This window comes from Salmo salar, chromosome ssa02 (assembly GCF_905237065.1).
Source record: "Salmo salar chromosome ssa02, Ssal_v3.1, whole genome shotgun sequence".
Lineage (NCBI taxonomy): Eukaryota > Metazoa > Chordata > Actinopteri > Salmoniformes > Salmonidae > Salmo > Salmo salar.
Genome location: NC_059443.1, coordinates 94,730,015 through 94,754,526, shown reverse-complemented (window position 1 = coordinate 94,754,526; position 24,512 = coordinate 94,730,015). Strand labels below are relative to the sequence as shown.

The window sequence follows — 24,512 nt, the reverse complement described above, 5'->3', positions numbered from 1 at the left end:
AGGGGTGGAGAGAGACAGAGAAGGGGATGGAGAGAGACAGAGAAGGGGATGGAGAGAGACAGAGAAGGGGGAGGGGATGGAGAGAGAGAGAGAGAGAGATAAAAGGTGGATGGAGAAAGAGAGAGAGGGAGGGAGGGAGAAGGGGATGGAGAGAGAGAGATAAAAGCTGGAGGGAGATAAAAGGGGGATGGAGAAAGAGAGAAGGGGGAGGGGATGGAGAGAGAGAAGGGGGAGGGGATGGAGAAAGCGGGATAAAAGGGGGAGGAGATGGAGAGAGAGGGGGAGGGAGGGGATGGATACTTAGTGCTCCTGTGCAGCTTGGTTCATTTCTGCACTTTATTGTCCCGCTGCTGCCTGCTACCTCAGATTACTAAAAACAGACAGAGACATCTAGACAGCACTTCTACTGAAAGGGAGAGAGAGAGAGACGGAGAGAGCTAAAGAGAGAAAGAGAGATAAAGAGAGTGAGAGGTAGAGAGAGAGAGACGGAGAGAGATATATATATATAGAGAGAGACGGAGAGAGACAGAGATATAGAGAGAGAGAGAGACGGAGAGAGAGATAGGGAGAGAGAGAGAGAGAGAGAGAGATATAGAGACGAGAGAGAGAGATATAGAGAGAGAGAGAGAGGGAGAGAGAGCTAAAGAGAGAAAGAGAGAGAGACGGAGAGAGAGAGAGAGACGGAGAGAGAGAAGATGACCATCAACACGCTGACTAAAGGAGGAGCTCAGAGGGAGCAGATGTATTGCCTCAGAAAGGTACTGTACCTACACTAACCCCTACACACTACCCCTACACCCTAACCCCTAACCCCTAACCCTACACTAACCCCTACACACTACCCCTACACCCTAACCACTAACCCCTAACCCTACACTAACCCCTACGCACTACCCCTACACCCTAACCCCTAACCCCTAACCCTACACTAACCCCTACACACTACCCCTACACCCTAACCCCTAACCCTACACTAACCCCTACACACTACCCCTACACCCTAACCCCTAACCCCTAACCCTACACTAACCCCTACACACTACCCCTACACCCTAACCCCTAACCCCTAACCCTACACTAACCCTTACACACTACCCCTACACCCTAACCCCTAACCCCTAACCCTACACTAACCCCTACGCACTACCCCTACACCCTAACCCCCAACCCCTAACCCTACACTAACCCATAACCCCTACCCCTACACCCTAACCCCTAACCCCTAACCCTACACTAACCCCTACACACTACCACTACACCCTAACCCCTAACCCCTAACCATACCCTAACCCCTACACACTACCCCTACACCCTAACCCCTTACCCCTACCCCTACACTAACCCCTACACACTAGCCTACACCCTAACCCCTAACCCTACACTAACCCCTACGCACTAACCCTACACCCTAACCCCTAACCCTACACTAACCCCTAACCCCTACCCCTAAGCCCTAACCCCTAACCCTACACTAACCCCTACACACTATCCCTACACCCTAACCCCTAACCCCTACACACTACCCCTACACCCTAACCCCTACACACTACCCCTACACCCTAACCCCTAACCCCTAACCCTACACTAACCCCTAACCCCTACCCATACACCCTAACCCCTAACCCTACACTAACCCCTACGCACTACCCCTACACCCTAACCCCTAACCCCTACGCACTACCCCTACACCCTAACCCCTAACCCTACACTAACCCCTAACCCTACACCATAACCCCTAAACCTTACTGCTAACCCTGAACACTGCCCCTAAACCCTACACCCTAACCCTAAACCCTAACCCCTATCCCCTAATCCGTGCCCCTAACCCCTACTTCTAAACCCTAACCCCTACTCCTTAACCCTAAACCCTAACCCCTACTTCTTAACCCTAAACCCTAACCCCATCCCCTAAACCCCATCCCTAACCCCTACTCCCTAACCCTTACTCCCTAACCCTTACTCCCTAACCCCTACTCCTTAACCCCTACTCCTAACCCCTACTCCCTATTCCCTACTCCCTAACCCCTACTCCTTAACCCTAAACCCTAACCCCATCCCCTAAACCCCGTCCCTAACCCCTACTCCCTAACCCCTACTCCCTACTCCCTAACCCCTACTCCCTAACCCCTACTCCCTTACCCCTAAACCCTAACCCCATCCCCTAAACCCCGTCCCTAACCCCTACTCCCTAACCCCTACTCCCTAACCCCTACTCCCTAACCCCTACTCCTTAACCCTACTCCCTAACCCCTAACACCTTTTATGTATTTATTTCACCTTAATTTCACCAGATCGGCAAGTTGAGAACAAGTTCTCATTTACAACTGCGACCTGGCCAAGATAAAGCATAGCAATTCGACAAAAACAACAACACAAGAGTTACACATGGAGTAAACAAGCGTACAGTCAATAACACAATAGAAAAATAAGAAAGTCTATATACAGTGTGTGCAAATGGCATGAGGAGGTAAGGCAATAAATAGGCCATAGTAGCGAAGTAATTACAATTTAGCAAATTAACACTGGAGTGATAGATGTGCAGATGATGATGTGCAAGTAGAAATACTGGTGTGCAAAAGAGCAGCAAAGTAAATAAAAACAATATGGGGATGAGGTAGGTAGATTGGGTGGGCTATTTACAGATGGCCTATGTACAGCTGCAGCGATCAGTTAGCTGCTCAGATAGCTGATGTTTAAAGTTAGTGAGGGAAATATAAGTCTCCAGCTTCAGTGATTTTTGCAATTCGTTCCAGTCATTGGCAGCAGAGAACTGGAAGGAAAGGCAGCCAAAGGAGGTGTTGGCTTTGGGGATGACCAGTGAGATATACCTGCTAGAGCGCGTGCTACGGGTGGGTGTTGTTATGGTGACCAGTGAGCTGAGATAAGGCGGAGCTTTACCTAGCATAGACTTATAGATGACCTGGAGCCAGTGGGTCTGGCGATGAATAGATAGCGAGGGCAAGCCGACGAGAGCATACAGGTCGCAGTGGTGGGTGGTATATGGGGCTTTGGTGACAAAACAGATGGCACTGTGATAGACTGCATCCAGTTTTCTGAGTAGAGTGTAAATGACATCGCCGAAGTCGAGGATCGGTAGGATGGTCAGTTTTTACGAGGGTATGTTTGGCGGCGTGAGTAAAGGAGGCTTTGTGTTACGGGTGCGTAATGGAGGTGAAGTCAGGTGCAGGAGAGTAGCGTGTAGTAACAGGTGCACTTTGATTCCGTTCCAAAACGACAGCACAGAATACAATAAACGTGCCCAAAACACGGAACATGAACAAAAATCAGACGCATGATAAATACCCACATAACATACAACAATTTCACACAAAGACATGGATGTAATGCTTAGGCGTAGTGGAGGAGGAATCAGACGCAGGAAGCAGCGATACGGGTGATGGCTTTTAATGAGCGACACAGCAAAAAACACCTGCCACCCCAAATAGCGAACTCAGCGCACACAAAAAATCAAAGGGCCCCAAACACAGGGGCCAAAACACAGTGAGCGTAAACCAACGCACTAGCGCTAAATACAACACAGCGCATAACAGAGCAATCAACAGAGAAACAATCCCGCACAAAGAGCAGGCGGGTCAACTAGCTAATATAGCCCCGCTAATCAACCCAACTAAGGACAGGTGCAAACAATAACAGAAAGGGGAAAACAAAAAGGAATCAGTGGCAGCTAGTAGGCCAGTGATGACGACTGCCGAGCACCACCCGAGCAGGAGGGGGCGCAACCTTCGGTAGGAGTCGTGACAATGGAGGGGAACAGAGGACTAAATACATGCAGTGTGATTAGGGAATAAAAACCAGGTGTGTAATGGAAACAAGACAAAACAAATGGAAATATGAAAAAATGGAGCGGCGATGGCTAGAAAGCCGGTGACGTCGGTCGCCGAACGGCCGCCCGAACGAGGAGCCGACTTCGGAAGAAGCCGTGACACTTTGTTGCGAAACAGGAAGCCGATTCTAGATTTTATTTTGGATTGGAGATGTTTAATATGAGTCTGGAAGGAGAGTTTACAGTCTAGCCAGACAGCTAGGTATTTGTAGTTGTCCACATATTCTAGGTCAGAGCCGTCCAGAGTAGTGATGCTAGTCAGGCAGGCGGGTGCAGGCAGCGGACGGTTGAAGAGCATGCATTTAGTTTCACTAGCGTTTAAGAGCAGTTGGAGGCCACGGAAGGAGTGTTGTATGGTAGGATGGTCAGTTTTACCAGGGTATGTTTGGCAGCATGAGTGAAGGATGCTTTGTTGCAAAATAGGAAACCGATTCTAGATTTTATTTTGGATTGGAGATGTTTAATATGAGTCTGGAAGGAGAGTTTACAGTCTAGCCAGACACCTAGGTATTTGTAGTTGTCCACATATTCTAAGTCAGAACCGTCCAGAGTAGTGATGCTAGTCGGGCGGGCGGGCAGGTGCAGGCAGCGAACGGTTGAAGAGCATGCATTTAGTTTTACTTTGCGTTTAAGAGCAGTTGGAGGCCACGGAAGGAGTGTTGTATGGTTCCTGACTGTATTGGTTCCTGACTTCCCTGAAAAGTTGCATATCGCGGGAACTATTTGATGCTATTGCAGGATGTTTTTGTGCTGGTCGAGGGCAGTCAGGTCTGGAGTGAACCAAGGGCTATATCTGCTCTTAGTTCTATATTTTTTTAAAGGGGCATGCTTATTTAATTAAGATGGTGAGGAAATTACTTTTAACGAACGACCAGGCATCCTCGACTGATGGGATGAGGTCAATATCCTTCCAGGATACCCGGGCTTGGTCGATTAGAAAGGCCTGCTGAAGTATTTTAGGGAGCGTTTGACAGTGATGAGGGGTGGTCGTTTGATCGCGGACCCATTACGGGTGCAGGCAAGGAGGCAGTGATCGCTGAGATCCTGATTGAAAACAGCAGAGATGTATTTGGAGGGCAAGTTGGTCAGGATAATATCTATGAGGGTGCCCATGTTTACGGATTTAGGGTTGTACCTAGTGGGTTCGTTGATAATTTGTGTGAGATTGAGGGCATCTAGTTTAGATTGTAGGATTGCCGGGGAGTTAAGCATATCCCAGTTTAGGTCACCTAACAGAACGAACTCTGAAGATAGATGGGGGGCAATCAATTCACATATGGTGTCCAGGGCACAGCTGGGAGCTGATGGGGGTCTATTACAGGCATCAACAGTGAGAGACTTATTTCTGGAGAGATTAATTTTTTTTATTAGAAGCTAGAACTGTCTGGGCATAGACCTGGAAAGTATGACAGAACTTTGCAGGCTATCTCTGCAGTAGATTGCAACTCCTCCCCCTTTGGCAGTTCTATCTTGATGGAAAATGTTGTAGTTGGGAATGGAAATCTCAGAATTTTTGGTGGCCTTCCTAAACCAGGATTCGGACACGGCAAGGACATCAGGGTTGGCGGAGTGTGCAAAAGCAGTGAGTAAAACAAACTTAGGGAGTAGGGTTCTGATGTTAACATGCATGAAACCAAGGCTTTTTCATCAACAAATCAGGGTGGTGGGGACACGCAGGGCCGGGGTTAACCTCCACATCACCCGAGGAACAGAGGAGGAGTAGGATAAGGGTACGGCTAAAGGCTATAAGAACCTGGGGAATGGGAGTGGTGCTGGGGGCTGCAGGGCCTGGCTTAACCTCTACATCACCCAAGGAACAGAGGAGTAGGATGAGGGTACGGCTAAAGGCTATCAGAATTGGTCGAATAGTGCGTTGGGAACAGAGAATAAAAGGAGCAGATTTCTGGGCGTGGTAGGATAGATTCAGGGCATAATGTACAGACAGGGGTATGGTAGGGTGCGGGTACAGTGGAGGTAAACCCAGGCATTGAGTGATGATAAAGAGAGGTTGCATCTCTGGACGCGCTAGTTATGCTGGATGAGGTCACCATGTGTGGGAGGTGGGACAAAGGAGGTATCTGAGGCATGTTGAGTGGGACTAGGGGCTCCGCAGTAAACTAAAACAATGATAACTACCCTAAACAACAGTATACATGGCATATTGACATTTGAGAGAGACATAAAGCAATCACAGGTGTAGATTGGGAGAGCTAGCTAAGACAACAACGGGTAAGACAACAACAGTTAATCAGCTAAGACAACAACAACAGGTAAAATGGTGATGAATGGGCAGAGAGGGTCGGTTAACTACACACAGGGCCTGAGTTCGTGGCTGGGGCCGACAGATAAACAAAATAAAAATAAAACAAAATGGGGTACCGTGATTAATGAACAGTCCAGCAGGCATCAGCTATGTAGCCAAATGATCATAGGGTCCAGTGAACAGCAATAGATGAAACAGGGAAGCCGGGTTAGTCATTATTACTACGCTAGCAAGTGTGATACACGGCGTTTAAAGTTAGCAGGCCGGGGCTAGTAAAAGCGCCTGCTCTGATGTCCGGAAAAGGCCGGTTGACGGCACATCGGATGTAGTTACGTCGGCAGACCAGTCGTGGTTGTACGGCGGGGCGCCGTGTCGACAAAGGGACCAGGCCAGTTGGCGAAAGAGGTATTGTAGTTGTAGTAATTCCGTTTGCTAGCCTGGAGATGTGCCTGGCTCGCGGCTAACTGGTGCTAGCTTCGGGACAGGGGCGTTAGCCGCTATAGCCACTCGGTAGCAGCTAGCTAGCAGCGATGATCCGATGCAAAGGTCCAGAGCTTACGGCAAGGATCCGGTGGAGTAGTGGATTCTAGCCGTGTTGGGGTAGAGTCCGGGAGGGATCAGCTGTGTAGCCGAGTGATCACTGGGGGCTAGCTCAGGGCTAGCTTCGGGGCCGGGCCACTCGGTGGCAGCTAGCTAGCTGTGATGATCAGGAGTAATGGTCCAGGGTTTACGGCAGGAATCCGGCGTTGTAGTGGAGAAAACAGTCCGATACTGGCAGGCTGGAAAGTATTATCCAGGCTAAAAGTGGCTGGTGTCTGTGAGGAAGGTAAAGGCCACTAGCAGTGGCTGATAATGACTAAATAGCTAGTAGCTAATTAGCTGGTTAGCTTCTGATGGCTAGCTGCTGATGGAGGTTCTGATGGCTAGCTGCCGATGGAGGTTCTGATGGCTAGCTGCCGATGGAGGTTCTGATGGCTAGCTGCTGATGGAGGTTCTGATGGCTAGCTGCTGATGGAGGTTCTGATGGCTAGCTGCTGATGGAGGTTCTGATGGCTAGCTGCCGATGGAGTTTCTGATGGCTAACCCCTATTCCTAATCCCTACTCCCTAACCTCTACTCCCTAAACCCTATCTCCTACTCCCTAACCCCTACTCCCTAAACCCTACTCCCTATCCCCTAACCCCTATACCCTATCCCTGACCCCTTCTCCCTAAACTCTACTCCCTAAACCCTACTCCCTAATCCCTACTACCTAACCCCTACCCCCTACTCCCTACCCCCTACTCCCTAACCCCTACTCCCTAAACCCTACTACCTATCCCCTAACCCCTACTCCCTATCCCCTACTCCCTATCCCCTAACCCCTATCCCCTACTCCCTACTCCCTATCCACTAGTCCCTACTTCCTAACCCCTACTCCCTATCCCCTAGTCCCTACTCCCTAACCCCTACTCCCTATCCCCTACTCCCTAACCCCTATCCCCTACTCCCTAACCCCTAACCCCTATCCCCTATTCCCTAACCCCTACTCCCTACTCTCTACTCCCTAACCCCTAGTCCCTACTCCCTAACCCCTATCCCCTACTCCCTACTCCCTAACCCCTACTCCCTAAACCCTACTCCCTAACCTCTACTCCCTACTCCCTAACCCCTACTCCTTATCCCTTACTCCCTACTCCCTACTCCCTAACCCCTACTCCCTATCCCCTACTCCCTAACCCCTAACCCCTGTGTGTGTGTGTGTGTGTGTGTGTGTGTGTGTGTGTGTGTGTGTGTGTGTGTGTGTGTGTGTGTGTGTGTGTGTGTGTGTGTGTGTGTGTGTGTGTGTGTGTGTGTGTGTGTCTCCTTAACCCCTGTGTGTGTGTGTGTGTGTGTGTGTGTGTGTGTGTGTGTGTGTGTCCCTAACCCCTGTGTGTGTGTGTGTGTGTGTGTGTGTGTGTGTGTGTGTGTGTGTGTGTGTGTGTGTGTGTGTGTGTGTGTGTGTGTGTGTGTGTGTGTGTGTGTGTGTGTGTAGATGGAGAGAGTGATCGTAGCGATGCAAGATCCTGACATGGGGATGAAGATGAGAAACCAGAGACTCCTCATCACCGTTATTCCCCATGCCATGACCGGTAGGTTACCAAGGTTACCACACCATGACCGGTAGGTTACCAAGGTTACCACACCATGACCTCTAGGTCCTCATCACCATTATTCCCCACGCCATGACCGGTAGGTTACCAAGGTTACCGTGACCAGTAGGGTTATACCAGACTGTGACCAGTAGGGTTGTACCAGACCGTGACCAGTAGGGTTATACCACACCGTGACCAGTAGGGTTATACCGTGACCAGTAGGGTTGTACCAGACCGTGACCAGTAGGGTTATACCAGACCGTGACCAGTAGGGTTATACCAGACCCTGACCAGTAGGGTTATACCAGACCGTGACCAGTAGGGTTATACCAGACCGTGACCAGTAGGGTTATACCAGACCGTGACCAGTAGGGTTATACCAGACCGTGACCAGTAGGGTTATACCAGACCGTGACCAGTAGGGTTATACCAGACCGTGACCAGTAGGGTTATACCAGACCGTGACCAGTAGGGTTATACCGTGACCAGTAGGGTTATACCACACCGTGACCAGTAGGGTTATACCACACCGTGACCAGTAGGGTTGTACCAGACCGTGACCAGTAGGGTTATACCAGACCGTGACCAGTAGGGTTATACCAGACCGTGACCAGTAGGGTTGTACCAGACCGTGACCAGTAGGCTTATACCAGACCGTGACCAGTAGGGTTATACCACACCGCGACCAGTAGGGTTATACCAGACCCTGACCAGTAGGGTTATACCACACCGTGACCAGTAGGGTTATACCACACCGTGACCAGTAGGGTTATACCAGACCGTGACCAGTAGGGTTGTACCAGACCGTGACCAGTAGGGTTATACCACACCGTGACCAGTAGGGTTGTACCAGACCGTGACCAGTAGGGTTGTACCAGACCGTGACCAGTAGGGTTATACCACACCGTGACCAGTAGGGTTATATCTTATTACACTTGGCATTAATCCAGACACAACGGGTTCCCGACTACCTCTGGACGGGGGTCAGGAAGATCTGATCACGATCAGCATCACAATGCCTCTTTTTAATCGTCTACGCCTATCTGGAAAAACGTGGGCACAATCAGCATGTGGACAAGATCAGGACAAAGGAGGCATGTTAGATCGGGGTGTAAACGGGGGCTAACGTCTCTTTCTCTTCAGGTAATGACGTCATCGAGTGGCTGATTCAGAAATACAATATAACAGAGGAAGGTGAGTCTGGCTCTTCCTTTTTTCACTGTGGATGTAATTCCCCCTGTCACTATTTCTAGTTTTATACCATATCTTCATCTCATGTCTCTTTGAAATGTGTGTGTGTAGAGGCGCGCCACCTGGGAGGACTCCTGGTGCAGTATGGGTACATCTATCCTCTGAAGGAGCCACGCTCTCTACTACTGAGATCTGATGGCTCGCCTTACCGCTTCCAGGTAACACACAGACATCTCTCTCTCTCTCTCTCTCTCTCTCTCTCTCTCTCTCTCTCTCTCTCTCTCTCTCTCTCTCTCTCTCTCTCTCTCTCTCTCTCTCTCTCTCTCTCTCTCTCTCTCTCTCTCTCTCTCTCACTGTCTCTCTCTCTCTCTCTCTCACTGTCTCTCTCACTCTCTCTCTCTCTCTCAACATCTCTCTCTCCTCTTTCTCCTCTCTACTCCCCCCTCTCTCTACACACACAGACATCTCTCTCTCTCCCTCTCTCTTTCTGAATATCTCTCTCTCCTCCTCTCTCTCCTCTCTCTCCTCCCCCTCTCAATTCAATTCAAATCAATTCAAGGGGGCTTTATTTGCATGGGAAACATATGTTAACATTGCCAAAGCAGGTGAAATAGATAATATACAAAAGTGAAATAAACAATAAAAATAAACAGTAAACTTTACACTCACAGAAGTTCCAAAAGAATAAAGACATTTCAAATGTCATATTATGTACGTGTATATACAGTGTTGTAACGATGTGCAAATAGTTAAAGTACAAAAGGGAAAATAAATGAACATAAATATGGGTTGTATTTACAATGGTGTTTTGTTCTTCACTGGTTGCCCTTTTCTTGTGGCAACAGGTCACACATCTTGCTGCTGTGATGTCACACTATGGTATTTCACCCAGTAGATATGGGAGTTTATCAAAATCGGGTTTGTTTTCTAATTCTTTCTGTATCTGTGTAATCTGAGGGAAATATGTGTCTCTAATATGGTCATACATTTGGCAGGAGGTTAGGAAGAGCAGCTCAGTTTCCACCTCATTTTATGGGCAGTGTTGCACATAGCCTGTCTTCTGTTGAGAGCCATGTCTGCCTACGGCGGCCTTTCTCAATAGCAAGGCTATGCTCACTGAGTCTGTACATAGTCAAAGCTTTCCTTAAGTTTGGGTCAGTCACAGTGGTCAGGTATTCTGCCTCTGTGTACTCTCTGTTTAGGTCCAAATAGCATTCTAGTTTGCTCTGGTATTTTGTTAATTCTTTCCAATGTGTCAAGTAATTATCTTTTTGTTTTCTAATGATTTTGTTGGGTCTAATTGTTTTGCTGTCCTGGGGCTCGGTGGGGTCTGTTTGTGTTGCTGTCCTGGGGCTCTGTGGGGTCTGTTTGTGTTGCTGTCCTGGGGCTCTGTGGGGTCTGTTTGTGTTGTTGTCCTGGGGCTCTGTGGGGTCTGTTTGTGTTGCTGTCCTGGGGCTCTGTGGGGTCTAGTTGTGTTGCTGTCCTGGGGCTCTGTGGGGTCTGTTTGTGTTGCTGTCCTGGGGCTCTGTGGGTTCTGTTTGTGTTGCTGTCCTGGGGCTCTGTGGGGTCTGTTTGTGTTGCTGTCCTGGGGCTCTGTGGGGTCTGTTTGTGTTGCTGTCCTGGGGCTCTGTGGGGTCTGTTTGTGTTGCTGTCCTGGGGCTCTGTGGGGTCTAATTGTGTTGCTGCCCTGGGGCTCTGTGGGGTCTGTTTGTGTTGCTGTCCTGGGGCTCTGTGGGGTCTGTTTGTGTTGCTGTCCTGGGGCTCTGTGGGGTCTGTTTGTGTTGCTGTCCTGGGGCTCTGTGGGGTCTGTTTGTGTTGCTGTCCTGGGGCTCTGTGGGGTCTGTTTGTGTTGCTGTCCTGGGGCTCTGTGGGTTCTGTTTGTGTTGCTGTCCTGGGGCTCTGTGGGGTCTGTTTGTGTTGCTGTCCTGGGGCTCTGTGGGGTCTGTTTGTGTTGCTGTCCTGGGGCTCTGTGGGGTCTGTTTGTGTTGCTGTCCTGGGGCTCTGTGGGGTCTGTTTGTGTTGCTGTCCTGGGGCTCTGTGGGGTCTGTTTGTGTTGCTGTCCTGGGGCTCTGTGGGGTCTGTTTGTGTTGCTGTCCTGGGGCTCTGTGGGGTCTGTTTGTGTTGCTGTCCTGGGGCTCTGTGGGGTCTGTTTGTGTTGCTGTCCTGGGGCTCTGTGGGTTCTGTTTGTGTTGCTGTCCTGGGGCTCTGTGGGGTCTGTTTGTGTTTGTGAACAGAGCCCCAGGACCAGCTTGCTTAGGGGACTCTTCTCCAGGTTCATCTCTCTGTAGGTGATGGCTTTGTTATGGAAGGTTTGGGAATCGCTTCCTGTTAGGTCGTTGAATTTAACGGCTCTTTTCTGGATTTTGATAATTAGTGGGTATCGGCCTAATTCTGCTCTGCATTATTTGGTGTTTAATGTTTGTTCACTGAGGATATTATTGCAGAATTCTGCATGCAGAGTCTCAATTTGTTGTTTGTCCCATTTAGTGAGTTGTTGGTTGGTATTCGGACCCCAGACCTCACAACCATAAAGGGCAATGGGTTCAACAACTGATTCAAGTCATTTTTAGCCAGATCCTAATTGGTATGTAAAATGTTATGCTCCTTTTGATGGCGTAGAAGGCTCTTCTTGCCTCGTCTCTAAGATTGTTCACAGCTTTGTGGAAGTTACCTGTGGCGCTGATGTTTAGGCCGAGGTATGTATAGTTTTTTGTGTGCTCTAGGGCAACGGTGTCTAGATGGAATTTGTATTTGTGGTCCTGGCGACTGGACCTTTTTTGCAACACCATTATTTTTGTCTTACTGAGATTTACTGTCAGGGCCCAGGTCTGTCAGGGCCCAGGTCTGTCAGGGCCCAGGTCTGTCAGGGCCCAGGTCTGACAGAATCTGTGCAGAAGATCTAGGTGTTGCTGTAGGTCCTCCTTGGTTGGGGACAGATCTAGGTGTTGCTGTAGGCCCTCCTTGGTTGGGGACAGATCTAGGTGTTGCTGTAGGCCCTCCTTGGTTGGGGACAGATCTAGGTGTTGCTGTAGGCCCTCCTTGGTTGGGGACAGATCTAGGTGTTGCTGTCGGGCCCTCCTTGGTTGGGGACAGATCTAGGTGTTGCTGTAGGCCCTCCTTGGTTGGGGACAGAAGCACCAGATCATCAGCAAACAGTAGACATTTGACTTCAGATTCTAGTAGGGTGAGGCCGGGTGCTGCAGACTGTTCTAGTGCCCTCTCCAATTCGTTGAAGAGGGTGGGGCTTAAGCTGCATCCCTGTCTCACCCCACGGCCCTGTGGGAAGAAACGTGTGTTTTTTGCCAATTTTAACCGTACACTTGTTGTTTGTGTACATGGATTTTATAATGTATGTTTTTCCCCCAACACCACTTTCCATCAATTTGTATAGCAGACCTTCATGCCAAATTGAGTCGAATCCTTTTTTGAAATCAACAAAGCATGAGAAGACTTTTCCTTTGTTTTGGTTTGTTTGTCAATTAGAGTGTGCAGGGTAAATACATGGTCTGTCATACCATAATTTGGTAAAAAGCCAATTTGACATTTGCTCAGTACATTGTTTTCACTGAGGAAATGTACGAGTCTGCTGTTAACCTCTATGGGCTAGGCGGGACGAATTCGTCCCACCTACGTAACAGCCAGTTGAAGCCTGTGGCGCGATTTTCAAATACCTTAAAAATCCTATTACTTCAATTTCTCAAACATATTACTATTTTACAGCTATTTAAAGACAAGACTCTCGTTAATCTAACCACACTGTCCGATTTCAAAAAGGCTTTACAACGAAAGCAAAACATTAGATTATGTCAGCAGAGTACCAAGCCAGAAATAATTAGACACCCATTTTTCAAGCTAGCATATAATGTCACAAAAACCCAGAAGACAGCTAAATGCAGCACTAACCTTTGATGATCTTCATCAGATGACACACCTAGGACATTATGTTATACAATACATGCATGTTTTGTTCAATCAAGTTCATATTTATATCAAAAAACAGCTTTTTACATTAGCATGTGACGTTCAGAACTAGCATACCCCCTGCAAACTTCCGGCGAATTTACTAACAATTTACTAAATTACTCACGATAAACGTTCACAAAAAGCATAACAATTATTTTAAGAATTATAGATACAGAACTCCTCTATGCACTCGATATGTCCGATTTTAAAATAGCTTTTCGGTGAAAGCACATTTTGCAATATTCTAAGTACATAGCCCGGCATCACAGGGCTATCTATTTAGACACCCAGCAGGTTTAGCACCCCACCAATATCAGATTTACTATAAGAAAAATGGTCTTACCTTTCCTGTTCTTCATCAGAATGCACTCCCAGGACTTCTACTTCAATAACAAATGTAGGTTTGGTCCAAAATAATCCATAGTTACGTTCCAACAGCGACGTTTTGTTCGTGCGTCCCAGACACTATCCCAATGGTAAATAACGGTCGTGCGCACGGCGCATTTCGTGACAAAAGATTTCTAAATATTTCATTACCGTACTTCGAAGCATGTCAACCGCTGTTTAAAATCAATTTTTTATGCCATTTTTTCGTAAAAAGCGATAATATTCCGACCGGGAATCTGCAATTAGATAAACAGCCGAAGGAAAATATATCACTGGGTCGAATCGGGCACGCGCCTAATTCCATTGTCCTCTGATGGGCCACTTGGCAAAGGCGATAATGTGTTTCAGCCTGAGGCTGCCTCGTCATCGTTCAGGTTTTTCCCGGGCTCTGAGAGCCTATTGGAGCCCTAGGAAATGTCACGTTACAGCTAAGATCCTGACTCTTCAATAAACAGAAGCAAGAACAACAACACCTTGTCAGACAGGCCACTTCCTGAATGAAACCTTCTCAGGGTTTTGCCTGCCAAATGAGTTCTGTTATACTCACAGACACCATTCAAACAGTTTTAGAAACTTTAGGGTGTTTTCTATCCATATGTAATAAGTATATGCATATTCTAGTTACTGGGTAGGAGTGGTAACCAGATTAAATCGGGTACGTTTTTTATCCGGACGTGAAAATACTGCCCCCTATCCCAAACAGGTTAATTATAATGCAGAGGATTTTCCCAAGGTTGATGTGGACGTATATATGGGGTCATATCTGTCTCCGCTTTTGTGGATTGGGGTGATCAGTCCTTGGTTCCAAATATTGGGGAAGATGCCAGAGCTGAGGATGATGTTAAAGAGTTTACGTATTTAAGCCAATTGGAATTTGTTGTCTGTATATTTGATCATTTCATTAAGGATACCATCAACACCACAGGCCTCTTAGGGTTGGAGGGTTTGTATTTTGTCCTGTATCTCATTCAAGGTAATTGGAGAATCCAGTGGGTTCTGGTCTTTAATAGTTGATTCTATGATTTGTATTTTGATCATGTATATGTTTTTGCTGTTTGTTCTTTGTTATAGAGACAAAAAGATTGGAGAAGTGGTTTACCCATACATCTCTGTTTTGGATAGATAACTCTTCGTGTTGTTTGTTTAGTGATTGGAGAAGTGGTTTATCCATACATCTCCATTTTGGATAGATAGTTCTTCATGTTGTTGTTTGTTTTTCCGTAGTGTATTTCTGTATTGTTTTAGTGATTCACCATAGTGAAGGTGTAGACTCAGGTTTTCTGGGTCTCTGTTTTTGGTTGGACAGGTTTCTCCATTTCTTTCTTAGGTTTTTGCATTCCTCATCAAATCATTTGTCATTGTTGATAATTTTCTTCGGTTTTCTGTTTGACATTTTTAGATTTGATAGGGAAGCTGAGAGGTCAAATATACTGTTAAGATTTTCTACTGCCAAGTTTACACCTTCACTGTTACAGTGGAACGTTTTGTCCAGGAAGTTGTCTAAAAGGGATTGAATTTGATGCTTCCTAATTGTTTTTTTGGCAGGTTTCCACACTACTTTCCTTCCATCTATAATATTTCTTAAAATTACTCAGTTCCTTTGACTTTGATGCCTCATCACTGAGTATTTCTCTGTTCAAGTAGACTGCTGAGATCAGATAGGGGTGTCAGTAGGCTGGCTGTGGTCTGATAGGGGTGTCACTGGGCTGTGGTCTGATAGGGGTGTCAGTGGGCTGTGGTCTGATAGGGGTGTCAGTGGGCTGTGTTCTGATAGGGGTGTCAGTGGGCTGGCTGTGGTCTGATAGGGGTGTCAGTGGGCTGGCTGTGGTCTGATAGGGGTGTCAGTGGGCTGGCTGTGGTCTGATAGGGGTGTCAGTGGGCTGACTGTGGTCTGATAGGGGTGTCAGTGGCTGACTGTGGTCTGATAGGGGTGTCAGTGGCTGACTGTGGTCTGATAGGGGTGTCAGTGGGCTGAATGTGGTCTGATAGGGGTGTCAGTGGGCTGACTGTGGTCTGATAGGGGTGTCAGTGGGCTGACTGTGGTCTGATAGGGGTGTCAGTGGGCTGTGGTCTGATAGGGGTGTCAGTGGGCTGTGGTCTGATAGGGGTGTCAGTGGGCTGGCTGTGGTCTGATAGGGGTGTCAGTGGGCTGTGTTCTGATAGGGGTGTCAGTAGAATGTGGTCTGATAGGGGTGTCAGTGGGCTGACTGTGGTCTGATAGGGGTGTCAATAGGCTATGGTCGGATAGGGGTGTCAGTGGGCTGACTGTGGTCTGATAGGGGTGTCAGTGGGCTGACTGTGGTCTGATAGGGGTGTCAGTGGGCTGACTGTGGTCTGATAGGGGTGTCAGTGGGCTGTGGTCTGATAGGGGTTTCAGTGGGCTGTGGTCTGATAGGGGTGTCAGTGGGCTGTGGTCTGATAGGGGTGTCAGTGGGCTGACTGTGGTCTGATAGGGGTGTTAGTGGCTGTGGTCTGATGGGGTGTCAGTGGGCTGTGGTCTGATAGGGGTGTCAGTGGGCTGAATGTGGAGAAGCTGTCTTTTGTAGTTTGTAGTTTTAACCTATAGGACAACCAGTGGGTCCGTCTCCTCTATACCACCTGGTAGTGTGGTGGATGGGACTACCAGCTCTCTGTAACCTAGAGGACAACCAGTGGGTCCGTCTCCTCTATACCACCCACCTGGTAGTGTGGTGGATGGGACTACCAGCTCTCTGTAACCTAGAGGGCAACCAGTGGGTCCATCTCCTCTATACCACCTGGTAGTGTGGTGAATGGGACTACCAGCTCTCTGTAACCTAGAGGACAACGAGTGGGTCCATCTCCTCTATACCACCCACCTGGTAGTGTGGTGGATGGGACTACCAGCTCTCTGTAACCTAGAGGGCAAAGCAGTGGGTCCGTCTCCTCTATACCACCCACCTGGTAGTGTGGTGGATGGGACTACCAGCTCTCTGTAACCTAGAGGTCAACCAGTGGGTCTGTCTCCTCTATACCACCCACCTGGTAGTGTGGTGGATGGGACTACCAGCTCTCTTTAACCTAGAGGGCAACCAGTCTGTCTCCTCTATACCACCCGCCTGGTAGTGTGGTGGATGGGACTACCAGCTCTATGTAACCTAGAGGGCAACCAGTGGGTCCATCTCCTCTATACCACCTGGTAGTGTGGTGGATGGGACTACCAGCTCTCTGTAACCTGGAGGGCAACCAGTGGGTCCGTCTCCTCTATACCACCCACCTGGTAGTGTGGTGGATGGGAATACCAGCTCTCTGTAACCTAGAGGGCAACCAGTGGGTCCGTCTCCTCTATACCACCCACCTGGTAGTGTGCTGGATGGGACTACCAGCTCTCTGTAACCTAGAGGGCAACCAGTGGGTCCGTCTCCTCTATACCACCCACCTGGTAGTGTGGTGGATGGGACTACCAGCTCTCTGTAACCTAGAGGGCAACCAGTGGGTCCTTCTCCTCTATACCACCTGGTAGTGTGGTGGATGGGACTACCAGCTCTCTGTAACCTAGAGGTCAACCAGTGGGTCCGTCTCCTCTATACCACCCACCTGGTAGTGTGCTGGATGGGACTACCAGCTCTCTGTAACCTAGAGGGCAACCAGTGGGTCCATCTCCTCTATACCACCCACCTGGTAGTGTGGTGGATGGGACTACCAGCTCTCTGTAACCTAGAGGTCAACCAGTGGGTCCGTCTCCTCTATACCACCCACCTGGTAGTGTGCTGGATGGGACTACCAGCTCTCTGTAACCTAGAGGGCAACCAGTGGGTCCATCTCCTCTATACCAGGTGTCTTGTAGGATGACATTGTCTGTATTTCTGATTTCATTGATGAATTCCAGGTTCCTGCTCTTTAGGCCAAAGGCAGATGACCTCAGGCCTTGGATATTCCAGGATGAGATAGTGAAGGCTTAAGGTTTCGTAAAGTGTCCAATGTTGTTGGTCGTATGGTTTGGCCTCACGCAGACATATATCTCTCTCTCTCTCTCTCTCTCTTCTCTCTCTTCTCTCTCTTCTCTCTCTTCTCTCTTCTCTCTCTCTCTCTTCTCTCTCTCTCTCTTCTCTCTCTCTCTCTCTCTCAGACTCCATATTTCTGGACCAGTAGCCGTTGGCCTGCCTCAGAGCTGGACTATGGTGAGGTTAAGGGTTAAGTGGGGAACTGCATCCTCCTCAAGAAATACTGCATTCTGCCTTGTCATTCCCATCTGATAGAGATACTGACATTCCCATCTGATACAGATACTGACATTCCCATCTGATACAGATACTGACATTCCCATCAGATACAGATACTGACATTCCCATCAGATACAGATACTGACATTCCCAGCTGAACAGGACGGCCCCTAGTCCCCTGTACCTGGGACAGGACGGCCCCTAGTCCCCTGTACCTGGGACAGGACGGCCCCTGTACCTGGGACAGGACGGCCCCTTGTCCCTGTACCTGGGACAGGACGGCCCCTAGTCCCCTGTACCTGGGACAGGACGGCCCCTAGTCCCCTGTACCTGGGACAGGACGGCCCCTAGTCCCCTGTACCTGGGACAGGACGGCCCCTAGTCCCCTGTACCTGGGACAGGACGGCCCCTAGTCCCCTGTACCTGGGACAGGACGGCCCCTAGTCCCCTGTACCTGGGACAGGACGGCCCCTAGTCCCCTGTACCTGGGACAGGACGGCCCCTAGTCCCCTGTACCTGGGGACTTGGATCCTGACCCACTCAGGATCCAAACTACATTTTTAGAGACTGACTTCGTGCCCATATTTATCCTATTTACACTTCGTAGTAAATTTTGACACAAAAAAATGTTTCTGACTCATATTGATGCCTTACAGGCCGTTTTCAAAGGGATAAGGAGTGACAGTCACTCTTTAACAGTTGAGGGTTAAAGGTTAAAGGTTAAGGGTTAAGGGTTAAGAGTTGAGGGTTAAAGGTTAAAGGTTAAGGGTTTAGAGTTGAGGGTTGAGGGTTAAGAGTTGAGGGTTAAAGGTTAAAGGTTAAGAGTTGAGGGTTGAGGGTATGTTGTGACTTCTATCATTTATTTGACTACAGTTCGCATGGTCTAAACTGGCCATCTCTCTATCTGTCCAGCGATCTATCAGTTCGTAGGGTCTAAACTGGCCATCTCATCTCTCTATCTGTCCAGCGATCTATCTGGCTAAGAAGAACATCAGGAAACAGGGAGAGCTGGTGGACTACGAGAAGGTGACTATTCTAACCTCTAGCCTTTACCAAACCTTTACTAAACCTTTACTAAACCTTTACTAAACCTGCATTAATCCTTTACTAAACCTGTATTAACCCTTTACTAAACCTGTATTAATCCTTTACTAAACATTTACTAAACCTGTATTAATCCTTTACTAAACCTTTACTAAACCTGTATTAATCCTTTACTAACCCTGTATTAACCCTTTACTAAACCTGTATTAATCCTTTACCAAACCTGTATTAACCCTTTACTAAACATTTACTAAACCTGTATTAACCCTTTACTAAACATTTACTAAACCTGTATTAACCCTTTACTAAACCTGTATTAACTCTTTACTAAACATTTACTAAACCTGTATTAACCCTTTACTAAACCTGTATTAACCCTTTACTAAACCTGTATTAACTCTTTACTAAACATTTACTAAACCTGTATTAACCCTTTACTAAACATTTACTAAACCTGAATTAACCCTTTACTAAACCTGTATTAACTCTTTACTAAACATTTACTAAACCTGTATTAACCCTTTACTAAACATTTACTAAACCTGTATTAACCCTTTACTAAACCTGTATTAACCATTTACTAAACCTGTATTAACCATTTACTAAACCTGAATTAACCCTTTACTAAACCTGTATTAACTCTTTACTAAACATTTACTAAACCTGTATTAACCCTTTACTAAACATTTACTAAACCTGTATTAACCCTTTACTAAACCTGTATTAACCATTTACTAAACCTGTATTAATCCTTTACTAAACCTTTACTAAACCTGTATTAACCCTTTACTAAACCTGTATTAACCATTTACTAAACCTGTATTAACCCTTTACTAAACCTGTATTAACTCTTTACTAAACATTTACTAAACCTGTATTAACCCTTTACTAAACATTTACTAAACCTGTATTAACCCTTTACTAAACCTGTATTAACCCTTTACTAAACATTTACTAAACCTGTATTAACCATTTACTAAACCTGTATTAACCCTTTACTAAACATTTACTAAACCTGTATTAACCCTTTACTAAACATTTACTAAACCTGTATTAACCCTTTACTAAACATTTACTAAACATTTACTAAACATTTACTAAACCTGTATTAACCCTTTACTAAACATTTACTAAACCTGTATTAACCCTTTACTAAACCTGTATTAACCCTTTACTAAACATTTACTAAACCTGTATTAACCCTTTACTAAACATTTACTAAACCTGTATTAACCATTTACTAAACCTGTATTAACCCTTTACTAAACATTTACTAAACCTGTATTAACCCTTTACTAAACATTTACTAAACCTGTATTAACCCTTTACTAAACATCTACTAAACATTTACTAAACATTTACTAAACCTGTATTAACCCTTTACTAAACATTTACTAAACCTGTATTAACCATTTACTAAACCTGTATTAACCCTTTACTAAACATTTACTAAACCTGTATTAACCCTTTACTAAACATTTACTAAACCTGTATTAACCCTTTACTAAACATTTACTAAACATTTACTAAACATTTACTAAACCTGTATTAACCCTTTACTAAACATTTACTAAACCTGTATTAACCCTTTACTAAACCTGTATTAACCCTTTACTAAACATTTACTAAACCTGTATTAACCCTTTACTAAACATTTACTAAACCTGTATTAACCATTTACTAAACCTGTATTAACCCTTTACTAAACATTTACTAAACCTGTATTAACCCTTTACTAAACATTTACTAAACCTGTATTAACCCTTTACTAAACATTTACTAAACATTTACTAAACATTTACTAAACCTGTATTAACCCTTTACTAAACATTTACTAAACCTGTATTAACCCTTTACTAAACATTTACTAAACCTGTATTAACCCTTTACTAAACCTGTATTAACCCTTTACTAAACATTTACTAAACCTGTATTAACCATTTACTAAACCTGTATTAACCATTTACTAAACCTGTATTAACCCTTTACTAAACATTTACTAAACCTGTATTAACCCTTTACTAAACATTTACTAAACCTGTATTAAACCTTTACTAAACCTGTATTAACCCTTTACTAAACCTGTATTAATCCTTTACTAAACATTTACTAAACCTGTATTAACCCTTTACTAAACATTTACTAAACCTGTATTAATCCTTTAACTATTCTAACCTACTGACCAAACCTGTATTAACCCTTTATTAAACCTTTAGTAATCTTTCCTATCTACACTGTCTGTCCATCAGTAGGACCACTAACCGTCCTTCTGTCCTTCTCATCTCCTCTCCTCATCAGTAGGACCACTAACCGTCCTTCTGTCCTTCTCATCTCCTCTCCTCATCAGTAGGACCACTAACCGTCCTTCTGTCCTTCTCATCTCCTCTCCTCATCAGTAGGACCACTAACCGTCCTTCTCATCTCCTCTCCTCTTCAGGAGAACTACAGCGTCCTGAACAAGAGGATAAATCACACCTGGGACTTTGTGGTGATGCAGGCTAGAGAACAGCTCAGGTAACGACACACACACACACACACACACGTACACACTCCGACACACACGTACACACAGACGTACACACAGACGTACACACACTCACCTCTCTTAACCCTGTGTCTCTCTCTGTGTGTGTGTGTGTGTGTGTGTGTGTGTGTGTGTGTGTGTGCAGGGCCTCTAAGCAGAGAAAGAAGGCTGACCGTATCGTTCTGGAGTGTCAGGAGCAAGCCTACTGGCTGATCAACAAACCATGTGTAAATACTATACTACTACTATACTACTACTAGCCTATTGGCTGATCAACAAACCATGTGTAAATACGCCACTATACTACTACTAAACTACTACTATACTACTACTAGCCTACTGGCTGATCAACAAACCAAGTGTAAATACTACTACTACTAATCTATTGGCTGATCAACAAACCATGTGTAAATACGCCACTATACTACTACTATACTACTACTATACTACTACTAGCCTATTGGCTGATCAACAAACCATGTGTAAATAGGCCACTATACTACTACTATACTACTGCTATACTACTACTATACTACTACTATACTACTACTATAGTACTACTAGCCTACTGGCTGATCAACAAACCATGTGTAAATACGCCACTATACTACTACTATACTACTACTATACTACTGCTATACTACTGGCTGATCAACAAACCATGTGTAAATAGGCCACTATACTACTACTATACTACTACTATACTACTGCTAGACTACTACTGGACTACTACTATACTACTACTAGCCTACTGGCTGATCACCAAACCATGTGTAAATAGGCCACTATACTACCACTATACTACTGCTATACTACTACTATACTACTACTAGACTACTACTATACTACTACTATACTACTACTAGCATACTGGCTGATCAACAAACCATGTGTAAATAGGCCACTATACTACTGCTATACTACTACTATACTACTACTAGACTACTACTATACTACTACTATACTACTACAAGCCTACTGGCTGATCAACAAACCATGTGTAAATAGGCCACTATACTACTACTATACTACTACTATACTACTACTATAGTACTACTAGCCTACTGGCTGATCAACAAACCATGTGTAAATACGCCACTATACTACTACTATACTACTACTATACTACTGCTATACTACTGCTATACTACTACTAGACCACTACTATACTACTACTATACTACTACTAGACTACTACTATACTACTGCTATACTACTACTATACTACTACTAGACTACTGCTATACTACTGCTATACTACTACAAGCCTACTGGCTGATCAACAAACCACGTGTAAATACGTCACTATACTACTGCTATACTACTACTAGACTACTACTATACTACTACTAGACTACTACTATACTACTGCTATACTACTACTACTACTATACTACTGCTATACTACTACAAGCCTACTGGCTGATCAACAAACCATGTGTAAATACGTCACTATAGTACTGCTATACTACTACTAGTACACTACTATACTACTGCTATACTACTACTAGTAGACTACTATACTACTGCTATATTACTACTATATTACTACTATACTACTACTAGACTATTACTATACTACTACTATACTACTGCTATACTACTATACCACTACTAGTATACTACTATACTACTACTAGTATGCCACTATACTACGTATATACTACTACCATACTGCTACAATTCTACTGCTATACTACTGCTATACTACTACTATACTACTGCTATACTACTACCATACTACTACTATACCACTACCGGACTACTACTATACTGGCACTATACTATTACTATACTACTGCTATACTACTACTGGACTACTACTATACTACTACTATACTACTGCTATATTACTACTAGACTACTACTATACTACTGCTATATTACTACTAGACTACTACGATACTACTACCGGACTACTACTATACGACTACTATACTACTACTATACTACTACTAGACTACTACTATACTACTACTAGACTACTACCGGACTACTACTATACTACTATAATACAACTATTACAATTTCTACTACATTACTACTACTTTACTAGACTACTACACTACTACTACTACTACTACTATACTACCACTATACTACAACTACTACTATTACTACTACTATACTACTACTTTACTACTACTATACTACAACTATTACTATTTCTACTACTATACTACTACTACTACTACTAGACTACTATCACTATTACTACTACTACTATACTACCACTATTCTACAACTATACTTCTATACTACAACTACAACTACTATTACTATACTGCTACTACTACCACTATACTACGACTTTGCTATGACTACTACTACTATACTACTACTTTGCTACTACTATTATACTGCTACTATGACTACTACTAATTGTACTAATATTACTGCTACTACTGCTACGGCTACTAATATTACTACTACTATACTACAACTATTATACCTTCCCTGTGGCTCAGTTGGTAGAGCATGGTGTTTGCAAAGCCAGGGTTGTGGGTTCGATTCCCACGGGGGGCCAGTGCAATTTCTTTCTTTTTTTGTTATTTTTTTTTTTAAATGCATGAAATGAAATGTATGGATTCATTACTGTAAGTCGCTCTGGATAAGAGTGTCTGCTAAATGACTAAAATGTAAATGTAAAATGTATTACTATTTCTACTACTACTTCTATACTACTACTACTACTAGACTACTATTATTATTACTACTACTGCTACTACACTGATACTACTGCTATACTGCTACTGCTACTACTACTACTAGTACTACTATACTACTAGTACTACTACAGACCAGATCAGTCTAACCCAGACCCAGGCCAGATCAGTCTAACACAGACCAGATCAGTCTAACCCAGACCCAGATCAGTCTAACCCAGACCCAGATCAGTCTAACCCAGACCAGATCAGTCTAACCCAGACCAGATCAGTCTAACCCAGACCAGATCAGTCTAACCCAGACCAGATCAGTCTAACCCAGACCAGATCAGTCT

The 24,512-nt window shown here is 45.3% G+C and overlaps 1 protein-coding gene across 2 annotated transcripts in view; it reads left to right on the top strand.

Annotated features, from left to right (window-relative positions):
- The first annotated feature begins 262 nt into the window (after window positions 1-262).
- rgs11 (regulator of G protein signaling 11) overlaps window positions 263-24,512 on the top strand; it is a 78,258-nt gene continuing 54,008 nt past the window's right edge. For both annotated transcript variants that reach the window (XM_045712578.1, XM_045712574.1), the window contains exons 1-8: window positions 263-758; window positions 8,122-8,218; window positions 9,365-9,415; window positions 9,524-9,630; window positions 17,850-17,901; window positions 18,911-18,969; window positions 21,425-21,501; window positions 21,657-21,738. In XM_045712578.1, the coding sequence (XP_045568534.1) occupies window positions 696-758; window positions 8,122-8,218; window positions 9,365-9,415; window positions 9,524-9,630; window positions 17,850-17,901; window positions 18,911-18,969; window positions 21,425-21,501; window positions 21,657-21,738 (588 nt within the window). In that variant the 5' untranslated portion in view covers window positions 263-695. The remainder of the gene's footprint in view (window positions 759-8,121; window positions 8,219-9,364; window positions 9,416-9,523; window positions 9,631-17,849; window positions 17,902-18,910; window positions 18,970-21,424; window positions 21,502-21,656; window positions 21,739-24,512) is intronic.